The sequence below is a fragment of the Oncorhynchus mykiss genome, chromosome 4, assembly GCF_013265735.2.
Source record: "Oncorhynchus mykiss isolate Arlee chromosome 4, USDA_OmykA_1.1, whole genome shotgun sequence".
Taxonomy (NCBI): Eukaryota; Metazoa; Chordata; class Actinopteri; order Salmoniformes; family Salmonidae; genus Oncorhynchus; species Oncorhynchus mykiss.
Genome location: NC_048568.1, coordinates 7406280 through 7432535, shown reverse-complemented (window position 1 = coordinate 7432535; position 26256 = coordinate 7406280). Strand labels below are relative to the sequence as shown.

The following is a 26256-nucleotide window of genomic DNA, read 5'->3' as shown; positions in this document are numbered from 1 at the left end:
CAGCTGTGATTGGGTGACACACAATTGGCCCAGCGTCGTCCGGGATTGGCCAGCGTCGTCCGGGATTGGCCGGTGTCGTCCGGGATTGGCCGGTGTAGGCCGTCATTGTAAATAATAATTTGTTCTTTACTGACTTGCCTTGTTAAATAAAAAAATAAAAAAACATTTAAATCATCATTATACCGGCCTATAAAGTCATTGATAGGTAGCCCCGTCAACTTATGACATCAATAGGTCTAACTGTTCAAGTAAATACATTCACATTATTTGGAAAGAATATCTGTCAAATAATTTGCATACAGGAGGGCACCAGGAAATCTGGTCACAATGCAGACACAGTGGACTGATACCAGACACATTTAAATATCACGTGTAGAAGCAACAAACCGTGATCAGATAGTGATTGGATCATGTTAATCCAATCACGAAACAATCACCAAACCACATGTAAGCACGTGTAAATGAGTCTTCTCTTTATCGCTTCATCTCTGTCTATGTGTATTAATATAAAACACTGACACCAACATCATAAGTGGGGCATTGGGTCAAATGTGTTACATTTGAACAACGTCATTAACTGAGTGACTAGGATGCCATTTGGGACACAACCAAGGTATGGCAGAGAGAATGTTATCCAGCCTACATCCGGATGTTATGTGTCAGTCAATAGTTTTGACTTTGGTTGCTATACTTGAACCATTTTACATTGAAAAGTATATTTTTGTGGTATACAAAGTAAAATATGACATCAGACTTGAATAACACATGATGTTGGTACCGTCAGAATAGCCTTTATTCACTTTACAAATGGGTCTTCACCAAACAGCTCCCGGTTTATCGTATTCATTTACATAAAAAACTATCTGAATGGTCAATTATACAGTACCCTATATGTTCAACAAGTGTCCTCAGAGTCCACAATATATAGGTTTCAGACAACTTAACATTTTTATCTTCCCAAACTGATACTGGCCAGAAATGGTAGGTACAGGTAGATGTGCAATATACTATGGCAGTTTTTTGTTGACTTTTTGGCCACTAAGGAATGGCTAGGGGAGTACTGCAGGGTATGACAGGCATTAGTATAGAGTGACCTCACTGCTGAGTCATAATAGTTTGTGACACAGTCCCCTGGGCAGACTAAGTTGACAATGATTCTATAGGCATGACCTAAGGTAAGCCTGTTGACTGGAATGAGCTTGTTGTCACCGTGGCTACACATACGCTGATTGGGCATGTGCTCTTTGGAATGCAGTTCTGAGATGGCAGAGGTGTATGTGTGTGTGTGTGAGAGAGAGAGAGTGTGAGAGAGAGAGTGTGTGTGTGTGTGTGTGTGTGGGGGGGGGGGGGGGGGGGGGGGGGGTGGCAACAGGTGATCTGTGGCAGGATCGATGAATAGATCGAGCCATTGCTGAAATTGGCATGATGAAGACAGACTTGTATTGGCACTAAATGTATGGTTGTTTACTGAATGAAGGTGAATTAATACACGTTTATGTTAATGAAAACAGCCTATCTATTTACCGAAGGTATTGGAGACGGCTAGTTATGTATAGTAAAAAGAGGCAGCTGCTACAGGTAAGGTAACTCCCAAAATAAAAGAAACCACAACATAAAGTGTCTTAATAGGGCATTGGGACACCACAAACCAGAACAGCTTCAATGTGCCTTGGCATATATTCTACAAGTGTCTGGAACTCTATTGGAGGGATGTGACACCATTCTTAAACTAAATCATTATATCATTTTGTGTTTAGTGTTTTGTCTTAGGCGCCGCTCCAGAATCTCCCATCCGTGTTTAATTGGCTGAGATCTGGTGACTGAGACGGCCATGGCATATGGCCTACATCGTTTTCATGCCCATTAAACCATTCAATGACAATTTGTGACCTGTGGATGGGGGCATTGTCATCCTATGGGGGGAGGCATAGCCATGGCAGCCAAAATAATGGCTTGCCCATTATTTTTTATATATGACCCGAAGCATGATGGGATGGTAATTGCATAATTAACTCAGAAACCACACATGTGTGGAACCACCTGCATTCAATTGACTTTGTATCCCTCATTTACTCAAGTGTTTCCATTATTTTGGCAGGTATGTATGTTCCAAAAGCGACACTGCACTCTACTGGACAAATTCTAACAAAACATTTGGAAACTGGTTAGAACTTGCAAAATACAGCATAATAATCATCATCAAAATAAAAATCAATAAGGCACTTTTTGAAGATCTAGGCATCATTCATAAGTTAATATAAAGTCAAAGTCTATGTATAGCAAAAACTAAAAGTGAATTCTCACAATGTGATGATGAGTGCTGGCAAGGCCTCAAGATGATGATGCTCCCACTGGATAATGTGGATAGTTTTGGCATGACAATGACTAGAAGAGTTGGCAAGACAGAACAAATAGATCTGGGACCAGGCGTATAGTCAGTATCTCATCAAACTGTAATACTGATAGCTGCATTTTGCAGCCTTTGACGGTTCAAAATAATACCATGGCTGGTAACATGACTACCTACATTGTTGTTTCAAACCCACCAAAAGGGGCCCACTGCACATTATCTGAGTAAGGTAAGGAGCATCAACAGAGGGAGTGGGTTTGGAAACTCAAAATATCTACTTCTATGGCAGTGTTCACACAGGCTGCCCGATTATTGGCAAAAGATCTGATCTGATTGGTCAAAAGACCAATTGGTGGTAAAAAGATCATAAATGGTATGCCTGTGACAATATAGCCCAAGTCCCATGACTGAGTCAGTGTTTTAAATCACTGCCTGTGTGATGGTCTGAAACCCAGGTCTCCTGCACATCACAAGACTGTGGTAGTAGCCCTTTGAGCCAAAGCCTTGGCATTCATTTTGGGGACAAGTCTTCAAGTCTCAGGCAAGTCAAGATTGATATTTGATTGATATTTGGGACTTGCTCCCTCTCTCCTTCGTTATCATATGACATTGTTTACAGTTCATATTTTTCATTGCTCCAGGAGATTCCATCCCTCCTTAAAATAGTTCAGGATAAATTCTTGAACTGAAATTGTTTACCCTCATCCCTCGTGAGATGATATTCGATGGAAAGAGGAAGTTATCAAGCAATTGGTGTAAGAAGTTGCACTTCAGGACTGGTGTGTGTACTGTATACTGCAATTGGGCAGGGGGTACAGAGAGGAGAGGAGAGGAGAGGAAAGAAGGAGAGGCGGGTACACACATATTCCTGGCCCTCAATCAGACCAAAAAAAAGACACTCCTCCTGAAGCTTGAGCCCCCGTCGGCCAGGTAACCCAAAACCCGAGTAGGGGAGTTAGCGTGGGATATGGGGGAGAGGAACAATGTGGCTCTTTGTGTGGAGCTAGGCAGAGAAAACAAACCGTTTCCCCAGGAAAGAGATCAGGTTCAGGCTCCATCTGAGAAGACCACACAAGGCTGATGATTGGAGCCTAGTAGCCTACCGTCTAGTGTAGAGCCACTGAATAGGGTTGAGGAGTGGGCTCTGATAGGCTCATGGAGTATGGCAGAGATCAAAGAAGGAGGTATCTCTGAAGTCCAAAGATGCTGTGAATATACTAGGTGTCCATATCTTGGGCTGCTTCCCCCATTGGACTGCTTCCTTGATTGGCAACTCGTGGTCAGAAGAAGGGCGTGGCCAATCTCCCTGGTGGCTGACTGATTGGCTGAGGAATGGATTGGAGAGAGGGCGTTGGTTCTGGTGATGTCCATAAGAGGGCAGGGCACTGGATCTGGTACCGCTGTACAGTGTAAAACAGTAAAGCAGTTCATCACATACAGAGAGAGAGAACGAGAGACGGAGAAAGAGAGAAAGTGAGAGAAAGAAAGAAAAGGAGAGAGAGAGAGAAGAGAGAGACACGGAAAGGGAGAGAGTGAAAGAGAGACAGAAAGAAAAAGAGAGAGCGAGACAAAGGGGGATGAGAAAGAGAGAAAGGGATTTGAATTGCATTTCCATTTACATCTATACCATAGTCTTAGATCTGCCTTCCTATTCTGTCAATCCTCCCTTCCTTAATCCACCCACTCAACATAAACACTGTGAGAATGAGGCTTTTAGATATGTCAACACCCAGATAACTGTCACATAGGTTATTATCAAGCCAAGAACATCTGTGCTGAACACACACTCACACACATGCACAGGCGGATGCACACACACACACACACACACACACACACACACACACACACACACACACACACACACACACACACACACACACACACACACACACACACACACACACACACACCAGGGGCCAAGAAGCCATGGCTCTGTACTCTCTAACTCTATTCCCCTTGTCCCTCTCCGTTTAAGTTTCAAACGCTCTGCAAATACCCATGTGGAGGGATCTAGTTACACGTGGCAATAAAATAGCCCAAATAAAGGCATTGAAAACTGAGACGAAACCAGGCTATTTCCTGAGGTGAAATCCTCCAGTTGGCCTGTTGATTTTGTCAGAGCTAAAAGGCTTAAAAGTATTTTTAAAGACACTTTTAGTAGCGAACACAATGAAAGTGGACAGCCATATTAACCTCTGCACTGAGAGTTACTAAGCTAAAGTCAGTCGACTGTGAACGCAGACCGGGTCCCATTACACATAAGCGCTCGCGACATATGCAAACACACACACGTACGTTACTATACACACCCTCAGCAGACACATATACTGTATACACACGCTCACACATACGCGCGGCACACACACGTTTGTTTTACTATCCTTTTGGGGACCAAAAAAACTATTCCCATTCAATATCCTGTTTTCCCTAACCCCTAACCCTAATCCTTAACAACCTAACGCTAACCTTAACCCCTAACTCCTAACCAGTGCTTAACTAGTAAATTTGGAGGTGCCGGAACAAAAAGTTAGTACGAGAGGGGGGTGACCTGGGGAGCTTTGAGGTACCGGAACACATGAGAAAGAAAAAATATTCTTTATAATAAAGTATGCCGTGCATATCATCACATTTCCACTGTGACATAGAGCAATATAGTAGAGGCACTTATAGAAGTTCCACACATGGGGAACATTTTTTCTAGCCTAGAGTCCGGGAAATGTTTGGCCTTGTATAAATGCATTTCATCCAATTCTACGTCATTTTACATTACTGGAGACTTTGGCATAATATTTTTTTATTGCCACGTTCAAAACATCTCGAAACTGAGAACTGAGAAATATCTGACTTCCGACTTCAGTGCGTTCAAGACAACTGTAAAATTCAGAAAAAAAATTGCTCCGACTGGGAAAATTAGTTTTGAACGGTCTTCCAACTCGGAATTCCAAGTGGGGAACTCTGGTCTAAGAGCTCCGACTTTCCGACCTGAAGATCACTGACGTCATGATTCGAGTTCCCAGTTGTCTTGAAAGCACCATAATGCTGCACAAATGATTGAAATGACAGGCTACTTTGACACTGACTGACTGATAATCTGAGATCAATGAAAAGGACTTATCTTGAATCCATCAATAGCCTAGGCCTAGGTGTGTGGAGACATATTGTATGCTACAATATGAGGAGGAAATTATAGTCCTAAAAAGGCTTTCTAGTATCACTCACCCAATGAAGCACAGCTCACTTGATGGTGATGGCATATGCGCTAGTGCCAAAAGCCCCCCCCCCCCCCCCCCCCCCTCTCTCTCCCTTGTTCAACAATATTTGGATGTTGATAAAATATTTTGGTAGCCTACAGCTGGTTATGTTCTTCTTTTCGGCAGGAGCCATGTGCTTTACTAACCTTTGTTTTCCCGCGATTGTAGACTATTTAAAATATTGCGAGAGGCCAGTTTTGTCTGCATGCTGTTTGTTCACTGACAGATTTGCCACACGTTCCCAACTGTAGGCTATGCCTTGTTGTTGGGCTACACTCCACAGCTAGGCTATTTTTAAAAGAAGCTATTTATCCTCTGTGGCTAAATTTGTAGGCTTTCTCATGGTGTGGCAGTGGCGTGTATTCATGGATGCCAAAGGAAGCGAGGCTTACCCCAAAAATGTACCAATTTAAAAAAAAAACTATATATATAAAATAATTGATCTCTTGTCTTTCTGTGTTTCATCATTTTCCTTCAATTCGCAAGAAGCTGAATATAAGCATTCGAGCGTGTGAAACAGCGGCCCTCTGTCTCTCTACGTGTATGCCATCTATCTGATGCTGTCTGGTCCAAACAAGTATGACATTGTTGTCGCCCGTAGCATTGAAGGCAAGGGAAGCCAGCGAGCATCTGGCCTCCCTTGATAAAAAAATCAAATAAAAAAAATGTGCCAATCAGCGTCGAACTAAACTGAGCCAGCTTAACTGTAAATGGTCCAGGCGCAACAAAAAAAAGTGTTAAGGGAAGCCAGCTTTGATTTTGGAGCATATGGCATTGACAGAAAAACTTGAATTGTGCATCTCGTTGTGTTCTCGTCCTCCGGTGGCTAGCTAGCTAGCTAAAATTGGCCCTTTCCTAAATTAACCATGGATGGAGATAGGGATTTGGACTTGAGGTTTTACTTAATTCTCCGTACTGGCCAATGATTATAATGGCTATTCTGATCCAAACATTTGGATCAGAACCACCAGAACCACTGATCCAAACACCATCCAATTCATACATTGTTGTGCCACTGGCCTGGGAGGATGGAAGTTCAAAATGTAGCTAAATGTTGAAGGCTAACGTTAACTAAGGTTGGAAATGAATGGAAGTTAGGCTAGCGAACAAGCATTTTAGCCAGGTAACCTAGGAAAACAACAAATACAAGCGTGTACTGTATGACAGAGTGACAGACCGTTTCGTTAACATGAAAGAGAGGAGGATGGCATTGTTGTTTCTCCACAAGTAGGGTGAGTCAAAATGTTGATCTACTTGCACGAACGCGCGCACACACACACACACACACACACACACACACACACACACACACACACACACACACACACACACACACACACACACACACACACACACACACACACACACACACAAAGATATCAGAACCATGAAAACCACATCATATTTAGCTGATGTTGATTGGACTAAATCGTTTTTGGTATATTTTAGTTGTCACTGTATTAGACAAAAGAAGAGGTGATTTGATGATGTTGAAATGTTGAAGTTGAAATGGTGCTGGAATAGTGGAGGCAGCTCCTGTTTTCTTTGTGACTTGAGGTAACTCTCTGTGGCTCTAAATCAATACTTGTTTTGTGGTCTGAAAATGCCAGAAACATTAACTTGACTTGACCATGCTGTAGGCAATGTAACTGCTCTGTTACTGTACATGCAATATGCTTTGTGGACTTCACTGGACAGATGTTGCTATCCGGTGATAAAACAAAGGTGTGGTTGAATTTATTCTGCCACTGTGTCTCCTTATTGTCTGGGCCTTTAGGCCTCTATACCACGGTCGCAAGGCATATGAATTAACAGGTTATAGAGCAAATAACGCAATTATCACATCACATAGGTTGTAATGTAGCTTTTTTTGGGAGGGGGTCCAGTGATTTTACCCACGCACTGCCACTGTGGTGTAGTAGTTATTTCATTTATTTCTGAACAGACAGCAGTAACTCTATAACTTTGGCAAATTGATGTCAATTTATCAGGCTCCTCCAGAACCCTTTCCTCTATAAGGAAATTTTAAATTGCAATGCTGGAGAGAAGAGAGCTGCAGGCACTATTAGAGCAGAGAGAGAGCAGAGGGAGGTAGAGAGATCATAGAAGTGAATCTCATTCTAGTTCTGTGAAAGCCAATCCTTTTTCATGCCACGAGATGTACCAGATCCGGCCAAATAGGTTCCGGTTCAAATTAAGCACTGCTCCTAACCTTAATTGTCAACCTAACCTAACCACTAAGCATAAAATAGTATATTTTCTTGTGGGGACTGGGGAAACTTCCACTTGTCCGAATTTTCCTTGTTTTACTATCCTTGTGAGGACTTGTGGTCCCCACAAAGATAGTAAAACCAAAAACACACACACAAACACACACACAGGCTCCCCTTACACAGAACACCAAGCAATAAATCCGCCTGTGCAACGCTGGCAACCCTCTGTGATTTTCATGTGTATTGGTTACTAAGGAGACCGGTGGACCACGTGAGACTACAACCAATGACAAAGGGTGAAGCGGGGACCTCTCTGAAAGAGGATGGTTTAATACTTCTGGCACATGGCTTTTGGGAATATATGATAAACAGTCATTGGGTTATGTGTCGCTCTCTGCCAATAGCCATCTTTTTCACTTTCAGACACAATTATTAAGATGACCCTTGACCTTTTGAGGTTTTCGAAATGGGAGGGGAAAAGAGAGGAAGTAGAGGTAACTGGAAATCAAAACCTTCTCTGTCATCATGTGTACATTAAGCCCAGGATGTAAAACGGAAAGATAAGCACATAATCACACAGCTCTGGGTGGCAAAAGAACCATTTGAATGAACAATTAGAAAAGGGTAAACTGGAGACGGATCTGATTTGTCGAAAGTAAGGAGGGCTCCAATCTGATTGGTCGTTAGGGTTGTTCCTTGACTGTACTTTATGTCTTCCATAGAACATCTGGTTGGCAGAAAGAAGCTGTGAAGTGAGAGAAGGGAATAAGAGAGGAGAGGAGAGGAAAGGAAAAGAGAGAGGAGAGAGTAGAGAAATGGAGAGAAGAGAAAGAGAGGAGAGGAAAGGGGAGAGGAGGTGGAGAAGAAGAGAGGACGGGAGTGGAGAAGGAGAGGATAAGAAAGAATAGGGGAGATGAGGAGAGAAGAGAACGCCAATAAATGCTACTAAATTAGACTAGAAGAGATGATTGCTCACCACTAAACTCCTACATGGGAGTGAGACCGAGCGACGGCGCCAGGGCCAGTATTGCATGTCAGTGTCGTTGTGACACACGTAACCGGATCGTTCCGGTTCTGCTGCTCAGTATTCTAATGAAGCCCCAGGGCTCTATCACTGAGGGCTGGCTCTCATTTTCACAGCACACACACACACACACACACACACAAACACACACACACACACACACACAGGCTCTCATATTCACAGCGCCTTCGAGTCTGCTGATCGCCACCGTCTCCAAGGTAACGCCAGAAAGAGGGCTGGATTGGAAGAGTGGTGGTTCATGGGATAAAAGATTATCACACAGTGTGGAACTTTGGCAGTACCCAATCCTTTGGGTGAGCTGCTCGATCACCCTTGATCAATCGACCTCACCCACGGACACTGAATAATGGGGCCTGAGCTAGAGCGGTGTTTGTGAGACAATGGTGGATCCCGAAGGGACTTGGGCCGGGTCTTTTTACAAAAATGTCCGTAGACTCTGAATGGTTTGAGCTACAAACTATTAAAATAAAGGTGAGATTCTCACAAACACGCACATGTAACATGTGTTGCTCTATGACACTCTATGACTCTACACAAGCTACACAAGAGTCATTAGAAAGTAAGTGGTTCTTCTATATAGAAGTTCATAGGAAATCCCAGGACAGTGTTTATAATACTGTAATAAGCTCACATATTTTCTGTCACAAACTCCACACAGTTGTCACTGACTAGTAGGATGTTCATTTCCATTTCTGTACTTACAGCATTCATATAAATTCATTTTTCTCAGGTTTTTCCTTTGGCGGACCTTGTTCTTAAAAATTTCATTTGTCAATCAAACTGTTTTCTGTTCTACTTGTAGCCCCGATTGTCCTGAAAAGAAAAAGGTCAAACAATTCATTGTGAGGCTAAATATAAAGGCTGAACAATCAGATAAATGAAGGTCAGATCAATTAAAAGACGATTTTTGCTGGGGTCTCGGGACTGATAGGGTTAATGAGTGCTTGTTTCCTTTGAAATGTAGTTTGTTTGAACAGACTAAAATGAATAGCTTGAGTTCAAAAAACATTGCATGTTACCTTCACCCTGGTGGTGCAGTGGTCTAATACCGTGAGTAAAGTAAGAGAAGAGCATAGGTTTGAATCTCACTGATGCTGTGCTACAATAAAGGTTCTGACCAGAACCTCTCTGCAACCTAAACATGTACACAGAACAGGTGAAATCTTCTCAGAATGTTTTAAAAACCTTTTCAGTTTTACTGATCAGGAAGTGTATGGCTTTGGAACCAAATGTACTAGCTCGGTTCTCAAAATGTATTTGAATCAACCATGTTTGATTAGCGCTTGCCTGGTGCAATGGAGCCAATGGGATATTCCCAAAAGCACACACACGGTTACACAATATGCGCATGGCCACGAAACAGAATGGCACCAAAGAGAGAGAATCCCAGTAACTTGGCACTCCCCACAGCTCTAGGATTACAGCTAGGCCAGGGGAAGGAGCAGAGAAGAGAGACAATGAGAGTCACTTTGAAAAGAGATCACCTCAACATGCAGGGTCTGTTACAATGACAACGCTTTGTCTGGATGTTGGACTGTTTTATATGGGGATCTGTCAGGGCACGCGAGTGTGTGTGTGTTTGATTGTTGGTGATAGATTTAAGCAGTTCATTGTATACCTTCTTCTAAGGTTATTTCATCTATATGGAAGTTCCTTCATATAATCTTCACCTGTATTACGTCTTTCTCATTCAGATTCCTCTAGGTATCCTAACATCTCCATGACCCCCCCCCCCACCCCCCCACAAAAAAAAACAACAACAACATATGTTATAGTGCCCCAAAAGCCTGTGTAACAAGCAACACCCACCTCCCTCTTCTACTTGTTCTGATCTCGGATACGGAGGCAACGTCTCTTCTGAGCTGGCTCCATGTCCCCAGGTCCAGCCACACTTGGTGGGCTCCAGAGGGTGCCCTTGTCCCTGAGCTTGGGCAGAAGGAGTGTGGTGTGGGTGGTGGCTGGGAAACTGCCCGTCCTGGTAGGGGTAGGGGTGGGGGTGGGGGTGGGCAGGGCATAGGCGTGGTCCTCATCGAGGATGTGGGGGTCCTTAGGGTCGCCACTGGGCGAGGGCTCCTCTGATTGGCTAGTGGGGAGGGAAGGGAACTTGCCCTGGTCCCTCCCCTGGACCTGGCCATTGGAGCAGCTGTTCTCTTTGACCGCCTCCAGCTCGCTGAGGACAGAGTCAGGGCCAAGGAGCGGGGCCTCTCTCTGGGACTGGGAGGAGTCTGGGCTGGGAGCAGGGTCGGGGGATGATGACGTAGTCGTTCGGTTAGGGATGTCTGGGGACATCGGGGGGGAGGAGGTGGCGGCATCACAGGGAGGGCTGCGGCATCCCCCTCTGGTCATTGGTGGAGTGTGCGAGGGGATTTGTGTGTTTGGGCTCTGGGGGAAGGAAATGTCGTGAAGGGGAAGGGGGGACTGGGATGGTGGAGGGGTGGGTTTGATAATGTCATGGTGGTGGTTGTGGTGGTCCACTCTGGTATCCAATACCCTGGTGCTTTGCCCCGCTCTGGACTCCCGTTTACCCGACAGGTCCACCATTCCATGGGGGTTGACCTCCAGCTTGACTGGGGTCCTCTGGAGCACTCTATGAATGAGCTGTCTCTCTGGCTGCTGCTGCTGGCCCAACTTAAAGTCTAACAGTGCCTCAATCACTGAAGTGGAAGAAGGGGAAGCATCGTAGCATGCCCTGGGGGAGGACGCTGCACTGTGGGGGGTCGATATGGGCGACGGAGCCTGACTCTCCGATTTAACCCAATCTGTGATATCCCTTTTGGGGTGGTCGGGGGGCGACGGGAGACCCTGGTTGGGGGTTCTACTTAATCTGCTTAGCACAGAGCTCCCGGGAGAGGGCAGTTTGACACCACTGGAGCACCTCCTCTCCATCCCATCTGGCACTGGCTGGATAACCCCACTGGGGGAGATCCCTTGGGGGTCTGAGGGGGAAGCCTTAGGGGGCATGGGTATGGGGATAGGAATGGGGATGGGGACGGGGATGGGTAGAATAATGGGGTAGGGAACCAGGACCATGGGCTGAGGGAAGAAGGGGCCTAGGGACGGCCATCTCCCGAAGTTCATCATAGAGGGCATGGGCACAGGGCCACGGGGCCCCATCATTGGGGGGGAGTGCAGGCCAGGGAAGTAGGCCCCCGGGTATGGGTGCATTCTAGGTGGGTTCATGGAGGAGGCCGAGGGGGGCTGGAGGTGGGGGTGGTGGGGGGAGTGAGGGGTGGACCGGTTGATGGGGCTGGAAGGGGGGCCAGGGTGGCACCTGTGGGGATTGGCGATGGGGCTCGTCAGGCCTTGGGCGTGGAGGGGGGGCCGGATGAAGGACAGCGGGATCTGAGGAATTGCTTGGTGGTGTTGGTGGTGCTCCATGGGGGGGCGAGGAGGAGGAGGGGGGACGGAGTGGTGGTTTGCCACCTCTGGGGGTGGCAACGGTGGCAGGACATGCCTCTCCAGGTGTCTCAGCCCAGAGACGGGGGCCTTGGAGGACGAGGACGACGCCTCAGATGGTGACACAGTCCTTGGCATGGGCCCTTTGGGTGACCTGGTCCTCCCCCGAACGACCCCCGCGCCATTGTTCCACGATTCGGGGGTCAGGAGTTTCTGGTTCTGACCCCCTCCGTTGGACTCAGTTCTCCCATCCTGGGTGGGTCTTCCTGGGCCTGGGCTGGAGCTGATGAGAGCTGCCCTGGCCTCTCTGTAGAACACGTCCATCTTGTACTGGTTCAAGCACTTACTACTGCAGAACTGGAGCCGTTCTGCGCCTGCGCCGAAGTCCAGGTACTCTTTGGTGTGGCGGATGTGTTTGCACCAGTCGCACACCTGAGGTACAGGCGAGAGTGACTGTGGAGAATTACTAAAGTGTCACGTGAAAAGGGAAAACCAATTCTTTGAATGTGGAATGTATTGTATAACATTTAACTAGAGTGATTTTGTTTTTCCATCTCAAAATGCCTAAAAGGCCCTTAATTGTTTCCGCACAAAAACATTTAATCAGTCTATATTGGACAAGGAGTGACTTCAACATTTGGGATGAATTCTCCATGTAAGGCAATCTTCCCTATATAGCATGTGTTCAATTTCATGCTCAAATCATATTAAATTCATTGTGTTCTTTTTTTAAATGATTTGGGCATTAAATGTAATATATTCTAAACACGAGAGATTAATGTGCATGGGGAATTGGTCCCAAAATGCTAATGTGGCTAATTGTTGGCTATGACTACTTTAACAAAACCTAATGTGGATTGCAGCCTCTCCTTGTCCATAGCCTATTTTAAGGTAACAAATATCTATATATGGAAAACAGCTGAACTATCAATTTAAGGGGCAGTTTCCCAGTCACAGATTAAGCCTACTCCTAGTCTAAGGCTTAATCTGTGTCCTGGAAACTACCCCTAAGTGTTTTGAAGTAGGTGTATATCTCTTAAAGACAAACATGCTTGACTTCATTAGTACACTTTTAGCAAAAACATTTTAGTAATGTTTAGTAATGTATTTCCACGATGTCGATTATGTTCTGTTCTTACTCTGGCCCCACTGCTGTTCATCTTCATCACCAGTCGGGGTGAGTCGTCGGCATGGGTGTGTTGGGGGGATTGCTCACCTCCATTGAGATCCTCATCCCGGGCCTGACGGACAGGGGCAAAGCCACATCATTATACACTTATAACAAACTGTCAAGAGCTCGGTCATGTTCTTAGGCACCAAACAAACAAACAAACGGACTGATTTGTCAAATAAGAAACACTCATTGTTTTTTATCTCCATTTGCAAAATGTTTTAGAGTACAGCCTGGATTCAGTTGAACCCTTATGGGATTTTAAGCACCAAGCTTTGATGAGGTAGCATTTGCTTTAAGTCATCATGGATGGCTCTCGTGGTCATTAAAGCAAACTTACATAACCAATTCCAAAATAACCACTGCAAGATTCGCCTCGTCATAGGGGTTCAATGTAACAGAGTACATTGACCTATGGGCTTTGAGGTCACTGAAACAAAGGGAACGTTTTGGAAAGTATTGATAAGTAGATGACATACATAAAACCCTTATATTATTGTCAATGGTCCGGCTGTAATAATATTGGGCATTCCTCCCGATTCATGTAAGCTGATCCTGTGTGGATCTGCGAGCAGTGAGCACCCCCCTTCACTGTGACCCACTGAGTCGTGTTGAGTTACGAAACATGAGGCAGCTGCAGGTAAGGTATGCGCTGAAACTGGACACCTTGCCCCTAGGCCCCCTGCCCTTCTTCCTCGGTGAGACAAGCAGGGACAAGCCAATGGCCAAGGTTCCATCCCCACCTCCACCAACCAAAAAAACTGAGGGTTTGTTGCAGCCTGTTAGGTAGGAAGTAGACAATTCCCTCTTTCCCCCTGTCAGTTGTTGTGTGACTATAACCTAGCGCTGCATAAACAACAGAAATGTTGAATGGGGATAGCCTTGCCTGACACCCCCATGCCTCTAAGAGGGGGTATCCATGTCTTGGATGGAGGGTGAAAAATGGTGGTAATGTGTATGGGAGAGAAGTGGTGTATGGACACTACTCCCCTGTCCTCCCGAACCAAGCCGCATTTTTGACTGGCCCTTTCTCCATTAAGGCGAAACTGATACTAAGGGCTTTATTGAATCCGTATCACAGAAGTTCAGAATTACAGCATGACTGAAATTTAACGGCAATGTTCACAAGTTAGCCGAGACTGTATTCCTGGTAAACGATGCATACGAAAAGTACCTTTAAATTTATATCACCCAATCTGTAATGCTTCAGCGATACAGATTGAATAGAGCCCTAACTGTCCTCTGCAAACTTTGACCCCTCCCCACGCTCCAAACACTGGCCTGTCTATTAGAAACCAGCATGTGTGTGTGGGTGTCTGTGTGTATTTTGTTTGTATTTTATTAGTGTCCCCATTAGCTGTTGCGAAAGCAGCAGCTACTCTTCCTGCGGTCCACACAAAAAATGAAACATGACATAATACAGAACATTAATGGACAGGAACAGCTCAAGATCAATTTAACAAAGGCACACGTAGTCTACATACACACAAACTAGCTTTGTCAAATATGGGAGAGGCGTTGTGCCGTTGTGCCTGGGATTGAACCAGGGTCTGTAGTGACACCTCCAGCACTGAGATGCAGTACCTTAGACGGCTGCGCCACTAGGATACAGTATATAATACTTTCAGTATATACAGTATATAATACTTTCTTGTTCTGGATTTGGGGACTGTGAAAAGACCCCTGGGGGCATGTCTGGTGGGGTAAGCGTGTGTGTCAGAGCTCTGTTTACTATCCAATCAATTTGGTATTTTCAACGCATTAATGTTTCTTTTAAAAAGAAGAAGTGATGCAGTTAGTCTCTCCTCAACTCTTAGCCAAGAGAGACAAGCATGCATAGTATTTATATTAGCCCTCTGATTACAATGAAGAACAAGACATGCCGCTCTGCTCTGGAACAGCTGCAGCTTAACTAGGTCTTTCCTTGCAGCACTCGACCACACGACTAGACAATATCTTAGGCAAGAGAGACTGACATGCATAGTATTTATATTAGCCCTCTGATTACAACGAAGAGCAAGATGTGCTGCTCTGTTCTGGGCCAGATGCAGCTTAACCTTGCAGCACTCGACCACACGACTGGACAATAATCAAGAAATAAAACAAAACTAGAGCTTGCAGGACTTGCTTTCTGGAGTGTGGTGTCAAAAAAGCAGAGAATCTCTTTGTTACGGACAGACCTCTCCCTATTTTTACAACCATTGAATCTATATGTTTTGACCATTGTAGTTTACAATCTAAGGTAACACCAAGTAATTTAGTCTCCTCAACTTGTTCAACAGCCACACCATTCATTGCCAGATTCAGCTGAGGTCTAGAACTTAGGGAATCACTTGTACCACATACAATGCTCTTAGTTTTAAAGATTTTCAGGACCAGTTTATTATTGGCCACCCATTCCAAAACAGACTGCAACTCTTTGTTAATGGTTTCAGTGACTTCATTAGGTGTGGTTGCTGATGCGTATATGAACGAATCATCAGAATACAGGACACACATGCTTTGTTTAACCTTTCTTGGGTAAGGGGCAGTAATTTCACCTCCGGATGAAAAGCGTGCCCAAAGTAAACTGCCTGTTACTCAGGCCCAGAAGCTAGGATATAATTGGTATATTTGGATAGAAAACACTCTATTAGTATTAGAAACAGTTTATTCCTTCTTAAATTGTATCAATTATTTACGTTTTAGGGTATTTTGTGGCGCACCTGCCAAGTTGAAATATGATTTTCATGTGTTTGTATGCGGGGCGCTGTCCTCAATTAATCGCATGGTTTGCTTTCGCCATAAAGCCTTTTTGAAATCTGACATAGTGGCTGGATTAACAAGAAGTTAAGCTTTATTTTGATGTATAACGCATATATTTTCAAGAATGTTAAATATTTGAATTTGGTACTTTTGAATTTCACAGGATGTTGGCCAGGTGGGACGCTACTGTCCCACCTGCCCATTAGAAGTTAATGCCAGTGGCAGGTCATTGGTAAAAATAGAAAAGAGTAGAGGGCTTAGGGTGCTGCTCTGCGGTACACCACACTTTACATGTTTGACATTAGAGAAGCTTCCATTAAAGAAAGCCCTCTAAATTCTATTAGGCAGCTCTGAATCCATGATATGGCAGAGGTTGAAAAGCCATAACACATACATTTTCTCAATAACAGGTTATGGTAAATAATATCAAATGCTGCACTGAAATTTAACAGTACGGCTCCCACAATCTTCTTATTACCAATTTCTTTCAACCAATCATCAGTCATTTGTGTCAGTGCAGTACATGTTAAGTGCCCTTCTATATAAGCATGCTGCATTTTTTCCAACAGTTTGTTAAGAGCTGGCAGCAAGCTGATAGGTCTGCTGTTAGAACCAGTAAAGGCTTTACCACTCTTGGGTAGCTGAATAACTGTTGCTTCCCTCCAAGCTTGAGGACAACACATTTCCTCTAGGCTCAGATTACACATATGACAGATAGGAGTGGCTATAGAGTCAGCTACCATCCTCAGTAGCTCTCCACCTGTTTTCAATGCCAGAAGGTTTGTCATTATTGATCAATAACAATCATTTCTCCACCTCTCCCCCACTAACTTTACAAAATTAAAACTTGTAATAATTTTCTTTCATAATTTTTTTTTATGCATGAGTATGATGGTTCAGTGTTCGTTGTTGGCATTTCCTGCCTAAGTTTTCCCACTTTTCCAATGAAGTAGTCATTAAAATAATTGGCAACATCAAATGGTTTTGTGATGAATAAGCCTTCAGATTTGATGAACGATGGAGTTGAATTTGTCTTTCTGCCCATAATTTCATTTATTTCATTGATCTTGGCTTCATAATGAAGTTTATTCTTCTTTTTGTTGAGTTTAGTCACATAATTTCTCAATTTGCAGTAAGTCAGATGTGTAGCCAGACTTATTTGCCACTCCTTTTGCCCCATCTCTTTCAACCATACATACAGTTTTTAAATTTCTCATCAATCCATGGAGCTTTAATAGTTCTAACAGTCAGTTCTTGTCATGTTCTATGTAACGAGGAGACCAAGGCGCAGCGTGATGAGAATACATTCCTCTTTATTAAAGGAAGAACACCTAAACAAACTAACAAAACGAACGAGAAGCTATAAACACTGGTGCTGACTCAGGCAACTAATACATAGACAATAACCCACAAAATCAACATGGAATATGGCAACCTAAATAGGATCCCCAATCAGAGACAACGATAAACAGCTGTCACTGATTGGGAAACAATTCAGGCCACCATAGACCTACATTTACCTAGACGTACCAAAACCCCAAATATGTACAAAAAACCCTAGACAGGACAAAAAAACACACATCACTCTCGCCACACCCTGACCTAACCAAAATAATAAAGAAAAAGAATACTAAGGTCAGGGCGTGACAGTACCCCCCCCCCAAAAGGTGCGGACTCCCGGCCGCAAACCTAAATATATATGGGAGGGTCTGGGTGGGCATCTAACTGGCGGCTTAGGTTCTGGACGCCGCCCCCCTTCTTTACACTGAGGGCTGGGGACCCAGGGCTGGGGACCGTCGTGGGAGGTTCTGGACTGTGGCCCGTCGTTGGAGGTTCCGGACTGTGGCCAGTCGTGGGAGGTTCCGGACTGTGGCCCGTCGTTGGAGGTTCTGGTCTGTGGCTTGTCGTTGGAGGTTCCGGACTGTGGCCCGTCGTTGGAGATCCTGGACTGTGGCCCGTCGTTGGAAATTACGGTCTGTGAACTGTCGCCGGATGCTCTGGAATGGGTACTGTTGCCGGATGCTCTGGACTGGGTACTGTCGCCGGACGCTCTGGACTGGGTACTGTCGCCGGACGCTCTGGACGAGCCAGAGCGAGGCACACTGTAGGCCTGGTGCGTGGTGCCGGCACTGGTGGTACCGGGCTGGGGACACACACCTCAGGATGAGTGTGGGGAAGATGAATAGGGTGAACTGGACTCTGGAGGAGCACGGGAAGCCTGGTGCGTGGTGTTGGCACTGGTGGTACTGGGCTGTTGACACGCACCTCAGGGCGAGTGCGGGGAGCAGGCACAGGACGTACTGGACTGTGGAGGCGCATTGGAGGTCTCCCTCCTGTCTGGAGCTGCCAGAGTCTCCCTCCTGTCCGGAGCTGCCAGAGCCGCCCTCCTGTCCGGAGCTGCCCTCCTGCCCGGAGCTGCCAGAGCCGCCCTCCTCCCCGGAGCTGCCAGAGCCGCCCTCCTGCCCGGGGCTGCCAGAACCGCCCTCCTGCCCGGAGCTGCCAGAGCCGCCCTCCTGTCCGGAGCTGCCATAGCCGCCCTCCTGTCCTGAGCTGCCAGAGCCGCCCATCAGTCAGGAGCTGCCTGAGCCGCCCGTCAGTCAGGAGTTTCCGGAGCCGCCCGTCACTCCGGAACTGCCGGAACCGCCCGTCACTCCGGAGCTGCCGGAGTCGCCCTTCACTCCGGCACTGCTGGAGTCTCCCGCCTGTCCGGCGCTGCCGGAGTCTCCCATCTATTCGGGGCCCGCTGCAAGGGTCCCCAATCCGAGGTCGGCGGCGAGGGTCGCCGCTCCAAAGGCGCCACTTGAGTGGGCCAAGACTATGGTGGAGTGGGGTCCACGTCCCGCGCCGCCACAGCGGACAGATGCCCACCCAGACCCTCCCCATGGGTTTAGGTTTTGCGGCCGGAGTCCGCACCTTTGGGAAGGGGAGGGGTACTGTCACGCCCTGACCTTAGTTCCTTTTTTATGTCTCTATTTTAGTTTGAACAGGACGTGAATTGGGGTGGGCATTCTATGTGTTATATGTTTTTGTATTTCTGTTTGGCCTGGTATGGTTCCCAATCAGAGGCAGCTGTTTATCATTGTCTCTGATTGAGAACTATACTTAGGTAGCCTGTTTTCACACTATGATTTGTGGGTAGTTGTTTTCTGTTTTGTATTGCTGCACCTTACAGGACTGTTTCATTTTTGTTTCACTCTCTTTGTTATTTTGTTTAGTGTTTCTGTTCTAATAAATATAACATGAACACTTACCACGCTGCGCATTGGTCCGATCCATCATATTCCTCATAAGAAGAGGATGACAATCCTTACATAATATATAAATGTTATCTGATGTTAGTAAGTTATTAATTTCATTAACCATATTTCTAAGACTACATACAGTGCATTCGGAAAGTATTCAAGCCCATTGACCTTTTCCACATTTTCTTACATTACAGCCTTATTCTAAAATGGATCTACACACAATACCCCATAATGATAAAGCGATTACAGGTTTTTAGAAATTTTAGCAAATGTATTAAAAGTAAAAAACTGAAAAAATTATTTTACATAAGTATTCAGACCATTTGCTATTAGAGTCAAAGGTGTTTCTACAACTTGATTGGAGTCCACCTGTTGTAAACTCAATTGATTGGACATGATTTGGAAAGGCACACACCTGTGTATATAACGTCCCACAGTTTTAAAAACCCACAGATTAAAAACCAAGCCGTGAGTTTTAAGAAATTGTCCGTAGAGCTCCAAGACAGGATTGTGTCAATGCACAGATCTGGGGAAGGGTACACAAACATTTTTTCAGCAAGAACACAGTGGCTACCATCATTCTTAAATGTAATAAGTTTGGAACCACCAATGCTCTTCCCAGAGCTGGCCGCCTGGCCAAAATTAGGAATCGGGGAGAAGGGCCTTGGTCAGGGAGGTGACCAAGAACCCAATGGTCACTCTGACAGAGCTCCAGAGTTCCTTTGTGGAGATGGGAGAACTTTCCAGAAGGACAACCATCTCTGCAGCACTCCACCAATCAGGCCTTTATAGTAGTGTGGCCAGACGGAAGCCACTCCTCAGTGAAATGCACATGAAAGCCCACTTGGAGTTTGCCAAAAGGCACCTACAGGACTTTCAGACCATGAGAAACAAGATTCTCTGGTCTGATGAAACCAAGATTGAACTCTTTGGCCTGAATGCCAAGCGTCACGTCTGGGGGAAACCTGACACCATCCCTACGGTGAAGCATGGTGGTGGCAGCATCATGCTGTGGGTATGTTTTTCAGCGGCAGGGACTGGGAGACTAGTCAGGATCAAGCGAAAGATGACTGGAGCAAAGTACAGAGAGATCCTTGATGAAAACCTGCTCCAGAGCACTCAGGACCTCGGACTGGGGAGAAGATTCACCTTCCAACAGGACAATGGCCCTAAGCACACAGCCAAGACAACGCAGGAGTGGCTTCGGGACAAGTCTCTGAATGTCCTTGATTGGCCTCGCCAGAGCCCAGACTTGAACTCAATCAAACATCTCTGGAGACACCTGAAAATAGCTGTGCACCGACACTCCTCATCCAACCTGACAGAACTTGAGAGGATCTGCAGGTGTGCCAAACTTGTAGCGTCATACCCAAGAAGATTTGAGGCTGTAATGACTGCCAAAGGTGCTTCAACAAAGTACAGAGTAAAGGGTCTGAATACTTATGTAAAGTGACACTTCAGTTTTTACATTTTTTATAACTTTGCAAAAATGTCTAAAAACCTGTTTTTGCTTTGCCATTAATGGGGTATTGTGTATAGATTGATGAGGGAGAAAAAACGATTTAATCCATTTTAGAATAAGGCTGTAACATAACAAAATGTGGAAAAAGTCAAAGGGTCTGAGTACTTTCCGAATGCACTATATATTAATGTGGGCTATTTTCAGCCCTTTCCTGGGTAGCTTGTGTGTGTGTTGTGTGTGTGTGTGTTACCTGTGTTGTGCTTGGATAAAACCCTTCACACATGCATGCACCCACACACTCTCTTTAAGTTCTTGATTTGTTTTATCAATACAATGGTATAGATAAAGATGACCTCACTGAGGAAAACAGTGGTATTCCATTTCCGAGGGATTGTTTACCTGCCAGAAATCTCACCATTAAAGTGTGTGTGTGTATGTGTGTGTGTCTGTGTGTGCATGCTTATCTTTATTTCCATCTGAACTTCGTCAGTTTTGTCAGACCTAAAATTGTCCATTGACTCCTAGTTGAATCAAGGTTGAATCCCTCACCTTGTTGCGTTTGAAATAGGCCCGTCGGCAGGCGGCGAAGCACTTCTCACTACAGAAGCTCTTCAGCTCGGTGCCCATACAGAGAGAGTAGCGCTTCACCCCCTCCTTCTGACACCACACACACACTATCTGCACATTCTGCACGTCTTCCACTGTGGACAGAGCCAAAGGAGAGAGGAATCAACATCAACATGCGAAGTGTGATTGATGATGATGATGATGATGACCATGTTAAGAGCATGTGAGTGTTTCAGCTGTATAAAATAATTGTAGGCTATATGTGGTAGTGATGATGATGATGATGGTGACCTGAAGACTAGGCTTTAGCTCAGCGGCTAGCAAGCTTTTATGATGTGCAGGAGACGCGGGTTCTAACCCAGTTGTTCACACAAAGTGCTTGTGTGTGTGTATGTGTGTGTGCATGTGTGATGTTTGCCCTACCTGCAGATGGCTTTATAAGGGGGACAATTACAGGAGCGCTCTTATGCTCCTTAGGGCTGGTCAAAGAGGAGGAGCTGGGGAAGGAAGAGGAAGTGGAAGAGGGGACGCTGGATGATTCTCTCTCTCCACTCCTCATGGCCAGTGCAGAGGGGCTGACTTTGCTGTTCAAGCTCTTGGGCTTCGGCACTGAGTTTTCTGGAAGGTACAGGATATGTATGGTCACTTTATGAGAGCCCATTTATGTTCTAACATAGGTATGGAGTGATATAAGTGACTAAATAGATGTAATCTGCATTCAAAATGTTGAGCTTTTCGGGGCACTAATATCACTCCATATAAACAAATAATGTATATGCAGCCCAAAGGACGTTGACAAAATAAAGATAATGTTTATAATATTTAACCTTTATTTAACTAGGCAAGACAGTTAAGAACAAATTCTTATTTACAATGACGGCCTACCAAAAGGCAAAAGGCCTCCTGCAGGGAAGGGTCTGGGATTAAAAAGACAAATAAAAAAAATATATATAGGACAAAACACACATCAAGACAAGAGAGACAACACAACACTAGATAAAGAGAGACCTAAGACAACAATGGCACTGAACATTTTAGAAAGAGAAAAATCCAGCCATACAGGGATAATAAGTGAAACATAAGAATGGTGAATTAAGTTGCAAGTATGTCTAGCAAATGTTTTAAGTGATTCTATCTTTATTGAAAAACCTGTATGCTCTGTTATTGGGTTACCTGTGAATTCTGTCTGACCTCTGTTAACTATGCTACTTGTGTTGTAGATACCTGGGCCTTGTTCAGTTGGCAGAAACGTTTTGAAAGGGAGAGAAACGGGAAGATACTACCTGAACTAATGATCTTGGGTCGTGTTCAGTAGGCAGAAATAATTTTGAAACGGTAAGGCGCCACCTGAACTTGTTCAATTAAAACACAGATTTCCACTATCTGTTGCAAAACGTTTTGCTACGATGTGCCCTACTGAACGGGACCCTCGCCTTTTCTCACCTTTAAGGACGGAGACATGCTGCTGGCGTCTCTCTCGGTTGGGGTAGTTCCGTATCTCGGTTGCCTCGTTGTCCCTGAGCTCCACCTTGTCATAGCCGTACCAGCCTAGGAGCTCATTCATGGTGCTCTCTGCAAACGTCTAGAGGGAGAAAAGGAAAATAAATCACTGAGCAACATTATAGGTTATGTCAGTCAGGTGACATGGCGGGTGACGAGGCAACTGAAACACTGCATGCTAATGCTAAGCCAATATGAACTTCAGTTTTGAGTGACCTTACATCTGAGGTTTGTGAGTGGAACTTTTTCATCCCACTCTTTAAATGTAACCAGAGCTTCCACTCCCGAATCAATGTGCTGGATTCTTTTGACTTCCAGACCAGCCCTGCCTGGATGAAATGAATAGGGGAACACAGAGGCGTACAGTATGACTCTTTTTCCATGATGTATTCCAGTTTGTTTACTCTTGCTAAATCAGAGCCGGAAAAGTTTTTCAACCTAATACTATTGTGAAATCTATGAATCATCATTTGTTTGTCTATTTTAATTGAGGGGGAAAAAGAGACACAGAGAAGAAAAAAAAGTGTTCTTAGCAGATGGGTTGAGAATTGAACGTCCAGGCTTTTTTATTTATTTATTAAGACCATGTTTTAAAAAACAGCACAAAGGTCTAGCCCTGTCTCTTCATCCGCCCACCTCTCCGCCTCTGTGGCTTTGGGGGCGAGCGGGGATTGGAACAGAAACACGATCTGGAATGGGCAGAAATCAGAGCGGGACACCCTACACCGCCTCTAGGTCCCATGGTTCTGGGAAATGACCCGCTCCTCTCCCCTCAACTCTCCTGAGCGTCCAGCACTCTCCAGTCCCTCTCTGTGTGTCCCCTCCCTCCTCTCCCCTGCCCTCTCCTCTCTCTGCCTCTCCTTGGCCCCCTCCGCCCGGCACCTTCCAGACCTGATACCCGACACTGCACTCTCGGGTTTCAACCTTTTCCAGCGTGGACAGCCTGCCTGTGGGAGTGTTGTACTAGGCCTGTAGTACTGACTGCACATTCTTTCCCCCTGCTTTCCTCACACTGACTGACCTCTGCTCCGGACCAGGGCCTCAAAGAAATGGAGCTCTGTGTGTATGTGTGTTTCTCTGTCTATATGTCTGTGTGTGTGTGTGTGTGTGTGTGTGTGTGTGTGTGTGTGTGTGTGTGTGTGTGTGTGTGTGTGTGTGTGTGTGTGTGTGTGTGTGTGTGTGTGTGTGTGTGTGCACATGCGTGTGTGTGTGTGTGTGTGCACATGTGTGTGCACATGTGTGCACACAGAGGTATCATATCCAGCTAAATATGCCTAATGATGATTAGTCAAGTATTTGGTGTCCGTGTACTACGGTCTGACGTGGAGGGAGTGGGTCAGACTATGGTGTTGAAATAGATCATTTAGCTGACACAACACTGGACAGGACCGGACCGGATCAGCCCGCAGACAGAATGCCCCAGAAACAACCGTGTCTGTCTATCTTTTTGTCTGTCCATCTTTCTTTCTTTCCCTCCCCTTCTCTATTTCATAATGCGACCCTTATACAACTGGCCTTCAAGTCCAACAGCCCCAGTTCATTACCGCGCATAACCTTATACTGTAGATCCAGTACATGTCTGAGAATCACAAACTAGTAGTCTGTCAGTGCTGCCTGCCATGGACTAGCCCAGTCTACGTCAATGATTACATCAGGGCCAGTCCTCCTATATTACATTTAAGTGTCGTTTTGTCTCACTATTTTCTCATTAGGCGGAGACAGGCGTCTTTTCTTTCCCCTCCCCGTGCTTTACTTCCCACAATGTTGTTTTTGTTTCTTCTTGGCAGTTCAGACAAACATCTGCTTTGTGAGAGTGACAAGCCATATCCCAAACCACAGAGTGAGCCCCAGCCAAAGGCAACAACCCAGGGCCGACCCCCAGATCCAGCCCAGATCCAGGCCAGGCTGACTTACATCAAGCCCGGATAGCATTTCGCATGTTTTGATTAAAATTAGTTAAGTTGTAATTCTACACCGCTCCCTGCATATCAAAGCTACAATCCAAACCACTCATGCAAAAAGACCACCTTTCTTCTCTCACGAAAAGACCAGAATATAAGCCCAAACTCCATTATTATTTTTTTTGTCCTTTGGAGGGGGAGCTCATGGATATTCCTTACCTTTTACTCACAAGTCTCAAATGTCCTAAGCGGATAGTCTCAAGTGACCAGTGTTACTCAGTTTGTTTGGCCAAATGCCTTCCATTTTATAAAGTTAGATTGTAATAGACTATCCTACTACAACAAGTGCGAGCACAGCCGAAGCAGGGAAGACGTTATGTGTTCTTGCTGTCTGGTGGTGACGCACATCTGGAACACCACTGGACATTGCGCGCGGCCACAGCTGGACTGACATGGCGTCACTAAAGAAGGGCTACAATTCAGTGTGCACGATATCAAATAGCCTATTGGATAACATAAGATTGACACTTTGATTAAACACACACTTTTCTATCCTCCCGGAAAAGTACATTTCCCGAAAGTTGGTTTATTATGGCAAGGCCAGGTAATCTAATATAGCTGTCTTATTTCACCAATATGGGACTGATGTTACACAATTGTTTTATCACTTTTATTTCGTCAGTATTCAATAATATAACGACATTAAATTATAAAACAACTTTAAAGGGAGGTGCGCTAATCATTTCACTGAAACAAATCAAAGTTTGCGTCGCTTCTATGCCTCTTGAACTGTGATTTTTACGCACGGCACTCTACCCCACTGAATCAAACTGCCCTTGAAAGAATTCACAAACGGAACACCAACAAAAGAAAAGCAGCCAAAACATTTCCTCTCACCTTCATCTCTTGGTTGATCTCTCTCTTGACGGGGTGCGCAGGTTTCCTACTGCGTTTATTTTCCGGTGGTCTCCCTTTTTCCATCTCTGGCATAGTTCTGATTTGCTCCGTGTCACTTCTTTGGCGGGCTTCACTCGGGTCTAGTCGAGGTGCGGCGTCAGAGAGCGAAAGCTGTCACTCTCGGTGACAGCGGCTGTCATGCCCAGACGTTTGCGTCCGTCATCTGAGGGCTCCTTCCATTGACTCTCCACTGAACATGCGTGTTGGGCGCTGTGGCCTGCTGCTGCCGTGGTACCGCCGCCAACGAACAATCCCCTCTCTCTTTCCCGGAGAGCAAGGAGGGGCTTCCGGGCTGTAACCCAACACCGGGCGCCCACCCCTCAACATATACATTTCATTAGGAATGCAAGAACTGTGTATTATCTGCGGGGAACACACTACCAACACTGTGTGTTATATTCCAGTATTTAAATAAATAGATTAAAAGTCAGATTGGGTAAATGATACCCA

At 45.3% G+C, this 26256-nt stretch overlaps 1 protein-coding gene across 4 annotated transcripts; it reads right to left on the bottom strand.

Moving 5' to 3' along the window:
- Nucleotides 1-769: 769 nt before the first annotated feature.
- LOC110522009 (sine oculis-binding protein homolog B) lies at nt 770-26056 on the bottom strand. 4 transcript variants are annotated; one of them, XR_005051455.1, is made up of 8 exons: nt 25747-26056; nt 22892-23030; nt 21872-22066; nt 21431-21582; nt 13398-13499; nt 10672-12711; nt 9565-9675; nt 770-3750 (listed from the first exon to the last, which is right to left on the bottom strand). XR_005051455.1 is itself a non-coding variant. In XM_021600067.2 (7 exons), the coding sequence occupies exons 1-6, from the start codon at nt 25837-25839 to the stop codon at nt 10681-10683; spliced, it is 2712 nt and encodes a 903-aa protein (XP_021455742.2). In that variant the 5' UTR covers nt 25840-26056; the 3' UTR covers nt 770-3750; nt 10672-10680. The 4 variants fall into 4 exon arrangements, 3 of the variants coding, with proteins under 3 accessions (XP_021455742.2, XP_021455743.2, XP_036831427.1); XM_021600067.2 differs by lacking the exon at nt 9565-9675; XM_021600068.2 differs by lacking the exon at nt 9565-9675 and having other exon boundaries at nt 10672-12690.
- Between the last annotated feature and the right edge of the window lie 200 nt (nt 26057-26256).

Coding starts and splice junctions, on each gene's coding strand:
- LOC110522009 (XM_021600067.2), bottom strand. CDS start 25,839: ATGCCAGAGATGGAAAAAGGGAGACCACCGGAAAATAAACGCAGTAGG. Junction 23,031..25,746: donor AGATCAACCAAGAGATGAAG/GTGAGAGGAAAT, acceptor TTCTCCCTCTAG/ACGTTTGCAGAGAGCACCAT. Junction 22,067..22,891: donor GCATGTCTCCGTCCTTAAAG/GTGAGAAAAGGC, acceptor TGTACCTTCCAG/AAAACTCAGTGCCGAAGCCC.